Source organism: Eurypyga helias, unplaced genomic scaffold (genome assembly GCF_000690775.1).
Source record: "Eurypyga helias isolate BGI_N326 unplaced genomic scaffold, ASM69077v1 scaffold13604, whole genome shotgun sequence".
Lineage (NCBI taxonomy): Eukaryota > Metazoa > Chordata > Aves > Eurypygiformes > Eurypygidae > Eurypyga > Eurypyga helias.
This window is the reverse complement of record NW_010246996.1, coordinates 44,737-59,585: the sequence shown is the minus strand read 5'-3', so window position 1 is coordinate 59,585 and position 14,849 is coordinate 44,737. Positions and strand designations below refer to the sequence as shown.

General features: G+C 39.5%; 1 protein-coding gene across 1 annotated transcript in view; it reads left to right on the top strand.

Moving 5' to 3' along the window:
* Positions 1-14,849, top strand: part of LOC104508858 (leucine-rich repeat-containing protein 16A) — a gene marked incomplete at its 5' end in the record, with an annotated part of 69,672 nt that overhangs the window by 10,929 nt on the left and 43,894 nt on the right. Inside the window, 5 exons of the mRNA XM_010150607.1 lie at positions 1,303-1,372; positions 5,626-5,707; positions 7,046-7,145; positions 7,233-7,287; positions 12,933-13,105. Coding sequence (XP_010148909.1) covers positions 1,303-1,372; positions 5,626-5,707; positions 7,046-7,145; positions 7,233-7,287; positions 12,933-13,105 — 480 coding nt within the window. The remainder of the gene's footprint in view (positions 1-1,302; positions 1,373-5,625; positions 5,708-7,045; positions 7,146-7,232; positions 7,288-12,932; positions 13,106-14,849) is intronic.

Below are 14,849 nucleotides of genomic sequence, written 5' to 3'. Positions count from 1 at the left end.
GTGCCTCTTTTTTAATCTGCATTTTTTGGTGGTTTCACTGTATTTTTTAGGTTGCCTCAAAATGTTTAGCAAGTTCTTTGCAAAGTTGTCATCAGCCAGACTAACTTTGGGAAGGAAAGCATGCATTTTAAGCATGTTTGGGAAGGAAATATAGACAATGGTTATCTAAAAATTTGTAAAAACTGTTGTATATCTTTCACAATTTTTTTTTTGTGTATTAATAGCTTAAGAAATAAATAAGCACAAGATATTTACCTTTGTTAACAGAGAAGGTCTGATTTAACATTTATACCTGCAGAGCAGAAAAAAATATCTTTAAAAGAAAAACCTTCCTGGGGCACACACATTCTAAATATGGCCTTTACACACTGCTTGCATAGCAAGTGTATAGGGAAATGGCTCAGCAAAACGTGTTGGTTTTTTTTTTATCTCCAGGTATCAGTAGTTTGGATTCTGTTAGCTTGCTTTTGGTTGAAAAGGAGATAGGGGAGGAAGCCCCTCTGTTTCTCTGCTCAGTTGCTAATTCAAAGCAGCATCTTTTAAAGGATACTAGAAGGTGAACTTAGATTGGGTTTGGTGCTTCTCTAAGACAGATACTCTTGTGCTTTCTGATTTGACAGTATTAATACAAATGTATTAACCCTGACTTTTTTATGTGGAAACAAACTTCTGTAAGGCTTTAAAGGTGAATTTATGAGAATCATGAGGTCATTGCTAGACTTCTCTGCCATTCTGCCTAAGGACAAAGGATACTATTGCCTGGGAATACAATTTTGAAATCTGTAGATATTTATTGGGTTGCAGAAGTGGAGATTGTGTGATACTTGAACATGATCCTGCATTTGAGTGTTACAGGCACTGTGCCTGGCTGAAATGGCTGGCTGCACTGCATCTTGCATGTATTAAACCCCCCATTTTTTCCGGAATTTTTGTAAAATCAGAGTGCTAGTATGGTTGTACAACAGAAGACTCCTTTTGTAATCATTTGATGCTCTTTGAAAGCAAATGTTGAAGAAAATTAATCTCTGATGAATGCTATTAAATGTTGATGTAGCATTAGCGTTACAGTTTCTCTATTAGCCTTGCATCCCTGCAGTTTTGGAAGCTGCTGAAATGTTCTAAACGTGGCAGGTTTGTGTTGCCACTGTCATTTAAGAAGTAACTGCTCAGCTGGTGTGGTTTTGTTTTGAAATGGTTCTTCGCATTATAGGTGTATTAACCTGTGATCACTTAGATGATAATCCTGATGTAAAGCTGCCTTTTTTTTTTTTCTTAAATGGTTCTAAAATTGATCTTTTTCAGAGCGCTTTTATTAGGCCTGGCTTGCAATCACAATCTGAAGGAGGTGTCTTTAGACCTCAGTAGCTGTGAGGTAAGGAATATTTACCAGGATGTGTTCAAAAGATCCAATGATGTGGAATTAGACTTCCCATGAAATCAAGAGGGCAAGATACTCTTCCTCTATAGTCAAAAGTTGTGGGAAAGGTAGAACTCGGAGAAGTAGTTATGGTGACTTAGTGGTTTTAGTCGGGACAGAGTTAATTTTCTTCACAGTAAAAACAAGCTGCTGGGTGTTACAGCATCATCCTGAATGATGAGCAGAGAAGTTCAAAGCACCTGCAGCACCTGATTGGCAAAACCCTCCTTGCAGGGTATCTGTTGTAGGTACTGAGCCAGCGCGCTGTCTGCTGCTTGGCAGCTTCTGCCCTTGCTCTTGTGAGTACACAGATCCCTGCAGCAGCACTTTCCAGGGTGCCCAAATCTGAATGGGCCACAGGAAGCTGCATGCCCTGAAGGCATGTCTGTGGTTTGTCTTCCTTCAAAACCAAAAATACCCTTCCTCGTCTTCTTTCCTAATCAATTAATCCATTCAGGCCAAGTAGGGAAAAAGTAAAAGTTGATTGAAGCATGTCATTAACTTAAGAAGCATCGTGCTAATGGATTTAAATATCTCAAGAATAAAAAATAGTTTAAAAAACCCAATTGTGGCAGCTTGATTGGCTTTGTCTTGTTCTCTCTTGCTTCTCTGCACTTTGCTGTGCACTTTGTTTCTCAGGATTGTCCGTACTCTTGCCGCTTGATACCTCCGTGGCTACAACTTAAGACAAAAGATCAGTCAGGACCCTGGGGAGCCAGTGGGGCAAGGTTACACAGAGAACTCTGTGGACTTTTTGCCAAAACCAACACAAACCAGCTTTGACTCAGGCCTCCGTAGCTGAGGAACCACCCTTTCCTTTTTAAGCTGTAAAGAAAGCCTCTCACTTGTTGGGCAGATTTTTCCAAGTCCACCACCCTGAGTATTAACTGTTCTGGAAGTGCCTTTCAAATGCAAGAGTTTCCCTTTAAGTAGAAAACTTGCATGTTTGATCAACATATTGAGGTGCAGTAATCCTTGCCTTAGGTTCACGGAATGTGCACAGATTTCCTTATGAAGAAAACCCCAAATAATTCTGACTGCATTTCATAGTTTGTTTTGATATTTTATACTTTAAGCAAATGGTATTACTTTGAAGAGCATTACATGTAAATTCCAAATAGAAAAGCTTTCAAGTCAAGTGCACATGCTTCTGACTTCTGAGTAGAGAGATCAGACGGATGATAATTTTTCTTTCAGAGGGAGGAAGAAAAAGGGAGGAGGAATTAAAGTAACAAAAATGAAGTCCTGTAATCATAACCTTAAAAGCATAAATCAATAAAACACAAACATCAGTAATGGGGAGTTAAATTAGCATGTAAATCAATGAGGGCTGACAGGAGTGAAAATGTAAGCCTTTCATTAAATAACACCCAGGATGGGATGTAGAGGAGCCCTTCGAGGGGCAATGAGCAGTACTGTGCACCAAAGTACAAGTGTTCATGGCCGACTCTCGTGACAGAAAAGAAGGAATCGTGCCCAACTTGCTGTGTTGCATTCCTGTAGTTGGTCCCTCCAAACTGACAACACTTCCTTAGATCCTTCCCTTAACATTTTTTCACATCACTGAGCTTTATCCATTCTCATGTGCTTTGGAAAGAAGTTAAACTTCCAGCAGCAGAGCTGCAGTGCCAGGAGCTGGGAGTATTCTCAGTGGGCCCAGCACCGCAGGGTCCTGCTCCACCTCTCCCTGACCCCCTGTGAGCTGGGCAGGGCAGTTGGAGCTGTGGGAAGCTCGTGCCGGTGACCTGCACTACTCCCAGTTCCTGCAAGCACACGCTGCAAGGAGGCTAATGAGCTGATACTTCAGCTTTGCCCTCCTCTTTCCTACATCAGGCAAGCTGTACTCAAGTGTGGAAGGATGAGTCTCTCTTCCTTCCTTCTCCCACCACTTTTCATTTGCTCCCATAATTTTCTGATATATTAACTCCAAGCTTAATCATTTTATATTGCTTGTTTGGCTGGGTTTTTAAAATTATTTTTACTATGAAAATTACATTTTTATTTCTACCTGCTTAGCACTGATGTATTTCACTCTTTTCCCTTCTGCTTCCCTTAGCTTGGTCACTGTGTAAGTACCCTCCATGCTTTACCTTAATTATTAAATCAGTGAGCAGCTTTATTTGACATTCCCATATTGGTACCTCATAGCTTTGAACACGTTTGGCATTTTTAATTGTTGAAGGAGTGTTCTTCATTTTCTGAAAAACAGCCTCAGAAGTATGTCATACAGGAGATGTTGCAGAGGTGGGATTTTTTTCAGTATCACAGTCCATGTTGACAAAGAGTCCTTCAATTAATCTCTGCTTTTTTTATATATGTTATTTTAATACAGTTGTGCTAAATTTTGATCCTAAAAATCAAGTTGTTATCACCACCCTCAGGTTAAGTAGATGTATCACCATTTGTGCACATGATCAGTAGAAGATTGAAAGCTGCTCCTGAAAAATTGTCCACTTTATCCCCCAAAGTGTATGTAGCATAAGCATTTGGAATCTATTGTGAGTATAATTTTAGTGTATAGAGCTTTTACCATACCAACAACCAACCCAAGACCACATATAATCTGCCAGTTTCAAAGATTTTGCAATAATAGTTGTGACACTGTGTAAAATGGTTGTCTTGTGGTGGGCTGAGGGAGCAGCACAGAGCAAAACTGAGGGATTTTGGCATTTGTACAGCAAATGCTATTCCAAAAATAAAGTTGAGTTAAAATTGCACTATTTCTGGCCCAAATACAAATTTTAATCTGACCACATCTTGAGACGACAGGGTGAAGGATAGCTGATCTTTGTTTTGTGCAGAAGAGGAAAGGTGCCTTACGTTCTGTATCTCTTAAACTTTCAGATGTGGCTTATGATTTAGGTGATGTCCTTGACCACTGCTGGTCTTTAAATACTCAGTCCAAGTTGTTGAGCTGCTGGTTAACCAATCACATACCTCAAACTTTCTTAAAAGTACCAAATCAAGTCTTTATTGAAAAATACTTCTGAAGGCATTTGTGGTTCCTTAATTATAGCATGGATAAGAGAGACTATTCACAGAAATACCAGCAGGCTGATTCAAGATATTTAGCCAAGTAAGTTGACTAAGTAAAATATTACTCATTTTTTATGAACAGGAGGTGAAAAGGCTATTTCATGTTTGAAAAAGCTTTCCCTTTTTTTGAAGGAAGTGGGGGGTGGGGGAAAGCAAAAATAGAGGTTTTACAGAACTTTTCCCCTCTTTTGCTTAAGTCTTTTCCTGGGGGATGTCCATAAAGTCAAATGCACTTTATATAGTTTGTGTAGCTGCAAGACATAAGAAAATACTTTTGCTTCTTTGAAAAAAAAAAAAAAGCTGAATTGTTTAATTCAGTAACATTAGTTAAATAAGTGTGTAAGTCTTAATAACATTGATTCTTAATGCTGATGTTTTCCCCTAGGCCATTTAATTGGTTTTTTTTTCATTAAATCCTGACATTTCTTTTATATTCATTTAATAGTTCAGATTAATAATATCATAATTGATACTTTCTAGCTAGACATTTTGGTTATTGTTGCTGTTTTTCTCTTTTATGCCTATTTTAAAATTCAGAATAAGGTAAATCACTGATTTCTCTTGTTCATGGTCTTTTGTGGCCATTTTGCAATTGGATTACTTAAATTTTCTTTTCCATGTCAGGGAAACAATTTCTTTTTTTTTTTTTTTTTTTTAATTTGCTACTCATCTTCCATCTGGACAGCCTGGCATTGTGCTGAGGGCAGAAAGAAGATGCTCACTATAAGCCTTGACTGTGGTGGAATTCAAGGGTGATGGTGTTGCATGCTTCTAGGCCGGGCTAAGTTTATTTTGTTTTTCTCACTGGATGTTGGAAATGTCCTGGCCCTTTCATGTAGAGAACTCACATCAAAGTCCTGCAGTCACTGCCTGGCACAAGTGCTAAAGGATTTGTTGTCTCGGCACCATTTAAACCTTTCCCCAATTTAACTGGAGAGCAGTATTTTAAGAGAGAAAGGAAGAAGAATCCCTTTTCTCATCTGTATGCCAAGTGAGATGAAGGATGAGAACAGTAGGAATGTGTGCATAGGCAGTCATGCTGATGTCTGTAACTTCTGTTGCTATTGGTTTTGCTGCTGGTAGTGCCTTCTGTATTAGCAAGGCTCTACTGTTTTCTGTGTGATCTTGAAACCGTAACTAGTTTGCAAAAATGGATGATGTTTTGTCTCCAGTTAAGATCAGGAGGTGCACAAGTCTTGGAAGGATGCATAGCAGAAATACACAATATCACCAGCCTAGATATTTCAGACAATGGTAAGTACACAGAACAGGAATGGGAGGGTCATGCAAGTCCAGAATCTGAGAAACACTTTTCCTTTCAGCTCATGGTGTAATCAAGGATGGTCACTCTGTGATTATTGGCCATCTTGGTTATGAAAATGTCTCAGACCAAGAACTCCTGTTACTGTAAAATATAGAGGAAATGTTTATAGACCAACTGTACTCTCAGAAGTTTGTTGTTTAAGATAAATGTAACAGAACAGACTAAACTATGACAGCAAGCATCATATTAGATCTAGAGGAAAGTGGTTTTAAGTACAAGAGGATGAGAAGCTGAATGAGAAAATGTAGTGAAAGAAGAAAGACCAGGTACAGAATGAAGCTGAGGCTGCGATACTGAAGAAGCAAGAGAGAGAAATTTGGAGCAAATAGTCAACCAGCTTCAGGTTGAAGAAGGTCTGTTTTGAGTCTATGAAAGAGTCTTGGGCTATTCCTGCTTTGGAGGCTCTGTGCATTCTAGCTGGGAATGCCAGCTGGCTTCTCATCTTGCAAACTCAAAATGTAAATGTAGAGGATGGAAGAATTCACCTGTTGTGTTTGCCCCTCTGAGAGCCAAATGTGGAATTATTTCAGAAAGAGATTCCCAGTACCACCGAAGGCCCAGGCAAGGTGGTATGGATTGGCAAGTGGAGAGATTTGGGAGCTACTAACACAGCCTATTATGTAAATACATTCTTATATATAAAGCTAGATATTTGACATCTAAGTTATCCTGTAGATCTGGATCCTAAGTCATTGTAATCTAACTAGTGGACTCTTCGCATACACCGCTAGTTTGGGAATACAATACTACAGCAAGTTATTTTTCTTACCCAGGAGTAGAATAAAATTTGGCTTGTTTTTCAGGTCATTTTATTCATAGCCTGTTGTGTTAGCCTTTTTGCACTTTTGAAGGCTTTGAGACCTTGTGGGTACACAGCTCTACTAAGACTAAATAGCAATTAGCACAGTCTCAAAATTCTCAAAGGAACTTTAAACACTGCCTGACAATGCAAGGAAATACACCCTAGGTGGTTGGACTACAGATAAGGGACTACATTTCTCTCCTGTGATGCTGAGAGGTGCCTTCCATGGCTGATTAAGATGGAGATTTCAAGGGCTCATTTTAGAGAAAGCATTTATTCTCACAGAAAGAGAGAAGCAAAAAAAAGAAAAATACTTCAAAATAGAAGAATGGAAATATATGTAGAGCTCTTGGAAATTGGTACACTGATACAGTTACTTGAATGAATATAGTGTTAATAATTGGACCCTGTCTGGGTCTTTTGTGAAAATGTGTTGTAATTCCTAATCTAATCTGATTCTTTACAGGCCTAGAATCTGACCTCTCAACCCTTGTAGTCTGGCTCAGTAAAAACCGCTCAATAAGACACTTGGCGTTAGGCAAAAACTTTAACAACATGAAATCCAAGTAAGGCTTTTCTCTCTTTTAAATAACAAGAGAATGGATGAGGAGAAGCTGCTGATTTCATCGTCGTCTTAACTTTTCTTCCCTCAGAAATCTCACTCCAGTACTTGATAATTTAGTTCAGATGATTCAAGACGAGGATTCAGTGAGTATCTTTCTGCTGCTATCATCATGTGCATTTGTACCTATTTGTGATAATTTTCTTCTGTATTAAATTGCTGCATAAGATTTGCTCATGATCCTGCACAGACGCATCCAACATTTTGGGGTTTGTTTTTTCAATTAGTGATTTGGGTTATGTGTAGCATGCAGGTAAATGTGTCTGAGGATAGTCTTAGGATCTGTGCCTGTTGAAAAAATATACATTCTGAATAGTTGGATGTGGTTAATGTAGTTGCTTTGGGTCTAAATTATACATTCCTCTAGGCACAAGTTTTCAAAACTTTTGTGTCCTGATAGGAGTTCACAATGGGAATTGTTCTCGGGGTGGTGATACTTCTTCAATAACAGATTTTTTCTTTCTCTTTTTTTCTTTTTTTTTAATTAATAGAATGCACTATTTTCCGATAGCTGTTCTTGGGTATTGTCTTTTTTTTTTGCTTGACAAAATGCAAAGTCACTGCAGTGATCTCCCAGAACTCCTTTCTCCTTCAAAAGATGCATATAGACTGTTCAGTGTGCTATTCTTTACTTCTCCTAGTACATCACAAGGGCAATTTCATAAAACCCTTTCAGAGTGCCTTGCTGGGATCCTTGCCCACTTTCTCCATTTCCATCCTCTCTTTTCCGATTCTGAAAGACTTTTGTGTCTGAGTTTGTGTTCTTGCCTTACTTGGCATCCTAGTTTTGGCTATAAGGGAGTCTTAAAATGCTCTATTTTTAAGATTCATGCTTATCAATCTTTATTCATCTATGCTTAGCCCTTTCTTTCTCTTTCATTCTACATACAAGTGACACGAAGGCTTTGCTTTCCTCACTCTCCGTAAAATTCCTGTTGTCTTTGTTGCCCCACCTCCAAGTGCATGGCCTCCACACTAACTGCTTTCTTATTGTCTCCTACCATCTCTGTCTGCACCCTGCAGTTCAGTGGAGTGGTTTTTACCAGGGTTTCTGGTGTCTCCTTCCATGCAAGGTCGTTAGACCGGTACTCTGTGTTCGTCTTTTCTTACTGCTTAGTGATTTGTTAAACTGTACTTCTCTCTCTGTGTCCTCTTCATTAAGATAAGTGGTATTGTCTTTTTTCTCAATTCTTTGCCTACCCCCTCATCTTATTCTGTACAACGTGGTGTGTCAGTGTGACACAGTGAAGTGCTGCGTACATATACCAGAGTTGATTCTAATTGAGTTAGCACCTGTAATGAAAACAGTAAGTCCTTGTTTGCACAAGTCAGATGGAACATTGTGCCAAGAGCTGCATTGGTAGATCTCTGTATTACTTCTTGTACCGAAGTAGCCTTTTCATTTTGCAGTGTGTCAACACCTCCTCCTGCTCTGTCTCTAAGGGGTATGGTACAGGGCTGCCTTCCCCTTCTCTTCCCTTCCTACTGATACCGTACTGAGGGGTAGTATCATTTCATCAGCTAACGTCACCTCTTTGGACATTTGTGTCTGTCATGTCCTGTATCTCATGCTTAATCTTTCATAGCTATCCTGAAGGCTGCTATGTCAAACCAGATAATCACAAGCAAATGTTTTTTCGCAGTTTCCTTCCTCCCTTTCCTTTGTTGCAGGTGAATATTTCTTCCCACTCAGGCCATATCCTAAAACACCTCTTCAACACAGTGTCTGTGTCCTTTCAGTATTCAAACCATCTTCTCAAACATGATGCTGTTTGGGTGTGGTTTTGGTGGTTTTGGTTTGGGGTTTTTTGGGGGGGTTTTTTAGTTGTTGGTTTTTTTTTTTTCCTATTTATATGACTATCCTGTTCATATTATCTGTTCACAAGGATAAAAATTCCAACTTTCACTTTACTGTCTCTATTAAGTGTTACAACTTTCTGTTTATCTTTCCTGGTTTCTGTTTTTGAAGCTTCTAGGGCAGAGAAAATGTAGCTGCTAAATTTCTGATGTATTATTCTCACAGCTCTCCCTCCTTTACATCATCAACCTCAACTTGCTTGTGCTCCTTTTCCTTTCAGCCCATAGGCAGTGTCAGCCATCATTCCGCTTCCTGCCTTTGCCACAATCCAGTGGACAGATGAGCTCCTGGAGTTCTTACTCACCATGTCTTTCCTGAGCTAACCTACAGAACTCGCTTTGTAGTCTAATCCTGTTTTCAAAGAGTGTTACAATGACATAATCCACCAAAAAAAAAAAAAAAAAAACCCAAAACTTAAAATAACTGTCTCCTTCATGTCATGCATTAACCTTTGGGATACAGCATGTGATCCTGTTGGTGTTAACCTGTCTCTTCTCTCCCCATATTCTTTTGTCATGTTAATCCTCTTCAGTGAAGGAATCTTGTTTCATTAGGTGCTAAGATCAGTCTGAAGCATCCCATAGCAGTTAAAGAGTTGAGGATGTAGCCTCTGTTGCACCATGGGAAAAGCATATGTTGCAGATAGCTGGATGGTCCTCACTCTACCTTGAGATAGTACCATGATTAGAAAACAATTTTAAGTTTCTAGTTATTCTGGTTTGGTTTTGACTCCTAAATGGGTTGTGGTCCTTGTTCTGCCATTGCTATGCACTTACTGCCACAGGACATAAACATAAGGGCGGAATTGGAGAGACCAGGATGTGATGTTGCCCAGAGCATACTGCTTGATCAGTATTGCTTGCAGGCTGGTACGGTTTGGGGAGTATGCATTTTCTGCATGGAAAGCTGAAGCAAGAGGCTTTAATCTAAAATAGACATCTGCCACATGCTTCTTCATGTATTTATACACGCTTTAAATAGATCTGTTGCTGTGTTAATGAATAACAAGTAAAATGATTTAAACAATCAATAGCTTGGGTTTCTGTCTGTAAAAATACAGCTAGACACAAATGTAATTCTGCACAACTTTAAAGCAATAGTAATAACGCAATCAGCAAATTTTCCCAGGTGTTTAATGTAGACAAGAATGCAATATTTAGATTTGTTTTTGTTTTGCTTTGGTTGGTTTTTTTGTCCTCCTTTTAAGTAGATGCTGTACCGTGCAGGCTATAATAATACATTCTTATTAGTATTGCAGGAAGTGTCTGAAGCTGTATGCTTACTGTGCCATTTCTTTTCTTCTTGCAGAAATAGATGTTACACCGCAGGTAGAGCGTACCATTACTCAGAATGGTAGTCAGTCCTGCATAGGTGCAGACAATTACTATAGCACTGAATATCTTTAGTTCTTAGTTCAGTGCTTGTTGGAGAATTGGCCTTTTGAGGGTTTTTACAGCATTTTTGTTTGTAGGAGAACAAATTTAGCTTGATTCGATTCTTAAATGTTTTCCAGCAGGAGTATGACAAAATTAGTGAGTACAGTCATGCAATTTCTAATTCTATTCTTTACTTCCAGAATTCCTCTTCCTTAATAAGATCATATTATGATATCTTCACCTGATTGGCAAAGTATCTGTTTTCTGCAGCAGGGGCACTGGCGTGCTTGTCAGACTTCACTTTTCTCAATATCCAGCTGAAACAATTAAGTTGTTAAAAGAAGAAAATGTTTGTAGGCTGTGTAGAGTATTGCCCCTGTTTGGGGGGTGGGATTTAGTGTTGGTAGGGATTTTGTTTGTTGTTGGTTGGTTGGGGTTCTTTTAATGTAATGGTCAGAGAATTAAAGAATATTTAGCAGCCTGTACAGAGTTATGTTCGGATTGTAGTTTGAATTTAGGGTACCAGGTGAGTCCAGGGGTTGTTGCTTCTTGTTCATTGAGTAAATGCTTGGAGTAGCTGTACAAGAAAACTAGCAGCTCATCCACTTCAAAGACATGGCTAATACAGCAGGTGCTTTACTGTGCTCTGTGGTAGTAACGATGTATAGGTGCCAGTCCTTGCAGAACAGAGCGCAGAAGCGTTTTCAGTCATATACCGTTTTGTTGAGTGTTGGAATTCAGGAGATGAGGAATCCTTTCCCAGGAGGATATTTGAGGTGTAGAAAAATGGCTATGTGGGAGGGAGCACTGAATGACCCTTTCTGAAGTGACACATGAGAAACTTCACTTTCACAAGCTTATTGGCGATTCCTGTCCGAGAGCTGTGCGATGTTGCTTTTCTGCGAATCTGTCGCAGGAGGCCTTATCAAACTTGTGCCAAGAGCTCTGAATGCCATTTTAAGGCCATGCTAATATTCTTTAGGGTACATAATGTAATAAAATGGAGAACCACAGGCAGATTAAGGGCATTAACATAGTAATTTAATAACTTCCATTTGAAATAAAACCAGCATGTGGCTTGTGTTACTGTTAGACTTTTTAATTATAAACCGGCTGCGCCTCCAAATTTTTATGCGTTTCCTCATTTATAAGTGCATTTCTTATCGTTGCAAGCGTTTTGATTAGCACTGTAATCCAGTGGTGTCTGGAGGCTGGAGTCCCAATGTATAACAAAAACCATGCAAGCACATTGGACCCTGGAAGGTGTGCACAGTTCAGTTTGTTTTTTTATATTAACCTAAGCTTTAGACATCTAATGTAGGTGCCATAGTTCATCCTTATGAGGTGTTGATTTTCACATACTAGCAATTTGGAGACGTTAAGCTCCTAAAGTTCATCCTCCAATACATGCCTAAGTGGGTGTATGATGGCAATACACTCCTCCATATGAACTGACACTTGAGCAAGGGAAAAGTTTTGTAGGGTTGTACATCAAAGACAAATTACAATTTTAGCAGGTGTAATAGATGGTGATGGATAGACTATAGTTCTTGAGCTCCTGCCGTGGAGTATTGGGACACTGAGAAAGGAGGAAATACAGGCATTTAAAAAAGTTTTCTTAGGGCTTAGAGTGTAACTTTCAGGAGCCCAGTAAAGTAGTTTCAGCTTAACATAGTATATTTTTTAAAAAAAAAAGGTTACCTAAAGATATTCTAGTGGAAGGCATCCCTGCCCATGGCAGGGGGGTTGGAATGAGATTAAATTTAAGGTGCCTTCCAACCAAAACCATTCTATGATTCCTTTCTGTGATATTGCAGTCACAATCACAGGTTTGAGAACACCAATGTGAATAATAACCATTGATTTATTAATTTTAATAGATAGTATTCTTACTGGTTTTAATTTCAGACCTGCTACAGTTTTATGGTTTTTTTTTTATCCCAAATGTCCCTGCCCTTAGTCAAAGGAACAAGATAGGCCAAATCACTTCTAAAATTGAAGTCACAACAATAACACGGTTTAAAGAAAATGTTCTTGTTTTAACAGTGTCTCAGATCCTAATTTGCAGTTGGATGAAGTGCTCAGTCTGAGGGAAAGGAGCGGCACTGACAGCGAAGCATACTGGTTAAGCAGAACCCACTGGACACTAGAGGTGGTTCTGTGAGGCCGGCTGTTGCTTTCTTGCCTCTTTTCAGGTTCTCACTGTATTCTGCACTTAATAGGACACAGGAAACTGCAGGCACTATCACTTTTCTTTTTTTTCAGGGTGTTGCAACTTAATCTCTTTGTGTGTGTGTATGGGGTTGACCCCTGTGCTGTAAGACGTTGACCCCCAATTTATCATGTGCTGTAGGATCTGCAGCAAACACAGAAGTAACTCTTTGGTGCTTACTGCTGTCTCCAAGAGTCTGAGGGACCTGTAACTTCTTTTGGTTGATGTTCAAGGAATGAGTGCATTATTAGTTGCTGTTACCAGTGCCTTTTCTGTGCCCCACAGCCGCTGCAGTCATTGTCCCTAGCAGATTCCAAGCTGAAGACGGAGGTCACCATCATTATTAATGCCTTGGGCAGCAACACTTCTCTTACAAAAGTGGATATTAGTGGAAATGCTATGGGAGATATGGGAGCAAAGATGCTGGCAAAAGCCCTACAGATAAACACCAAGCTCAGGTAAGGGAAACTTGTTCTCAGTAAAAGATAGAATGGCTTAATAATACTGAAGTTGTTGGCTTGTTCTCAAGACGTTTCTCGTCTGAACCCTTCTAGGTGCAGCCACTTTATAATGTCTCCATTTGGAAAGATTCTCACCCTTTTTTCTTTATAAAAAAAAAGAAAAAGGGGCGGGGGAAGGAAGTCCCAAAACTAAGAGAAGCAAATTGTCTCTGCAAAAATATTTCTATAACTGAAAATGGAGAAAATGACATTTTCTAATTTTAAACATAAAGAATTCTAGTTGGAACAAGAGTGCTCAACGTTTCCTAGAGTCACCCTAGGAAAAAAAAAAACAAAACTCACTTTGTTATAGAGCTCTGGATGTCACCTAATTCAGTGTCCTTCTCAAAGCACGGCCAACTGTAAAGCTATATGGGGTTGCTCAGGGCCTTGTCCAGGCAGGTTTTGAAGACGTCCAAGTGCAGGGATTCCACAGTGTCTCTGGGAACCCTGTTCCAGTGCTTAGCCACTCTCCTCTGTTCCACTTTTGCTTTTCTACTGGAGGTCTTCCCACCAGAGAAAATTCTGGTACTTGGGTGGGAAACAAAGTAAATTATTCTGTGTGGGAAACTAAAGTAAATTATTCTTTGTCTTCTGGAGTATCAGTTTGTGGGAGAAATAAGAGCATGTGGAATTCAGAATGGATAGCAGCATGAACCATCCTTCCCCTTTCCCCTGCCTACAGTGCTGATGGACCTTGGCGTCTCTTCTCTGCAACTTTATCCGCCCAACAACTTCACTGCTTTTTAGCACATGTCTGGCACTGATGGCTTGAGAGTATCACTTTTTTTCTGTCCAGCATATGATTAGCAAACAGTAAAAACTTTCATCAGCCTGAATCTGGATGGGGTCTATAAATATGTCGCCATCATCGGGGAAGCTAATCCTCACTCCTCCTCTCGTCAGGCTGTGCAGATGAACCTTCCTCAGTGTATTGTCTGTATGAAGAGACCACTTTGTGCTTGGTCTCCAAACATTTGTTCCCTGGAGGATTAGAAATTCCCTAGAACAGTCCTGGCTGTTTTTTTCAGAAGCGGGGATCCTGGTCTTTGTGTAGCTATACCCAAACTGAATATTGAAAATGTCAGGAAAACACTGGAGAGGTGGTTTATGTTTATTGAATGTGCTAACCTGAAATGACCACAGTACCTGAAGAAATAAGGCCTTGACAGCTTTCAGGATGGCAGCCTGAAATGTTCCACAGCACACTGAACGTCACAGTTGACATACTGTCACCACAGTCTGTGGTGTGATTGCAAACTGCATAATGCAATAGTAACTGTCTTTGCTTGAAATGTTACAAAATCATATCCAGGTAGAAATATAAACACACTTTCCAATGACAAAAATATCAAAGATTTGACCCTATGCATACCTAACCTTAGCAGAGTGGGTATAGGATATCTCTTCCTTTCTTCCTTACCTCCATTTTTCCATCTAAAAGACAATGGGACAATTCTGCAACAGCAGAAGGGTGTCAATACCTGTGAAACCCTGCCATCTATCCTTTTTTTTTTATCCTTTAACACCAGAAATCTGTTGGTTTTTTCTTGTGCCTTTTTTTAAGAACAGCTACAAGTAGTGCTCTTGCACAAGCAAAATTTATCTGCTTGACTGTCTCTTCTGACTACTAATGAGATGTTTGAACATGTGTTCGCAAATTGCCAGGCAGTCTGCTTGAGTGGTCTAAACTGGGGGGGGG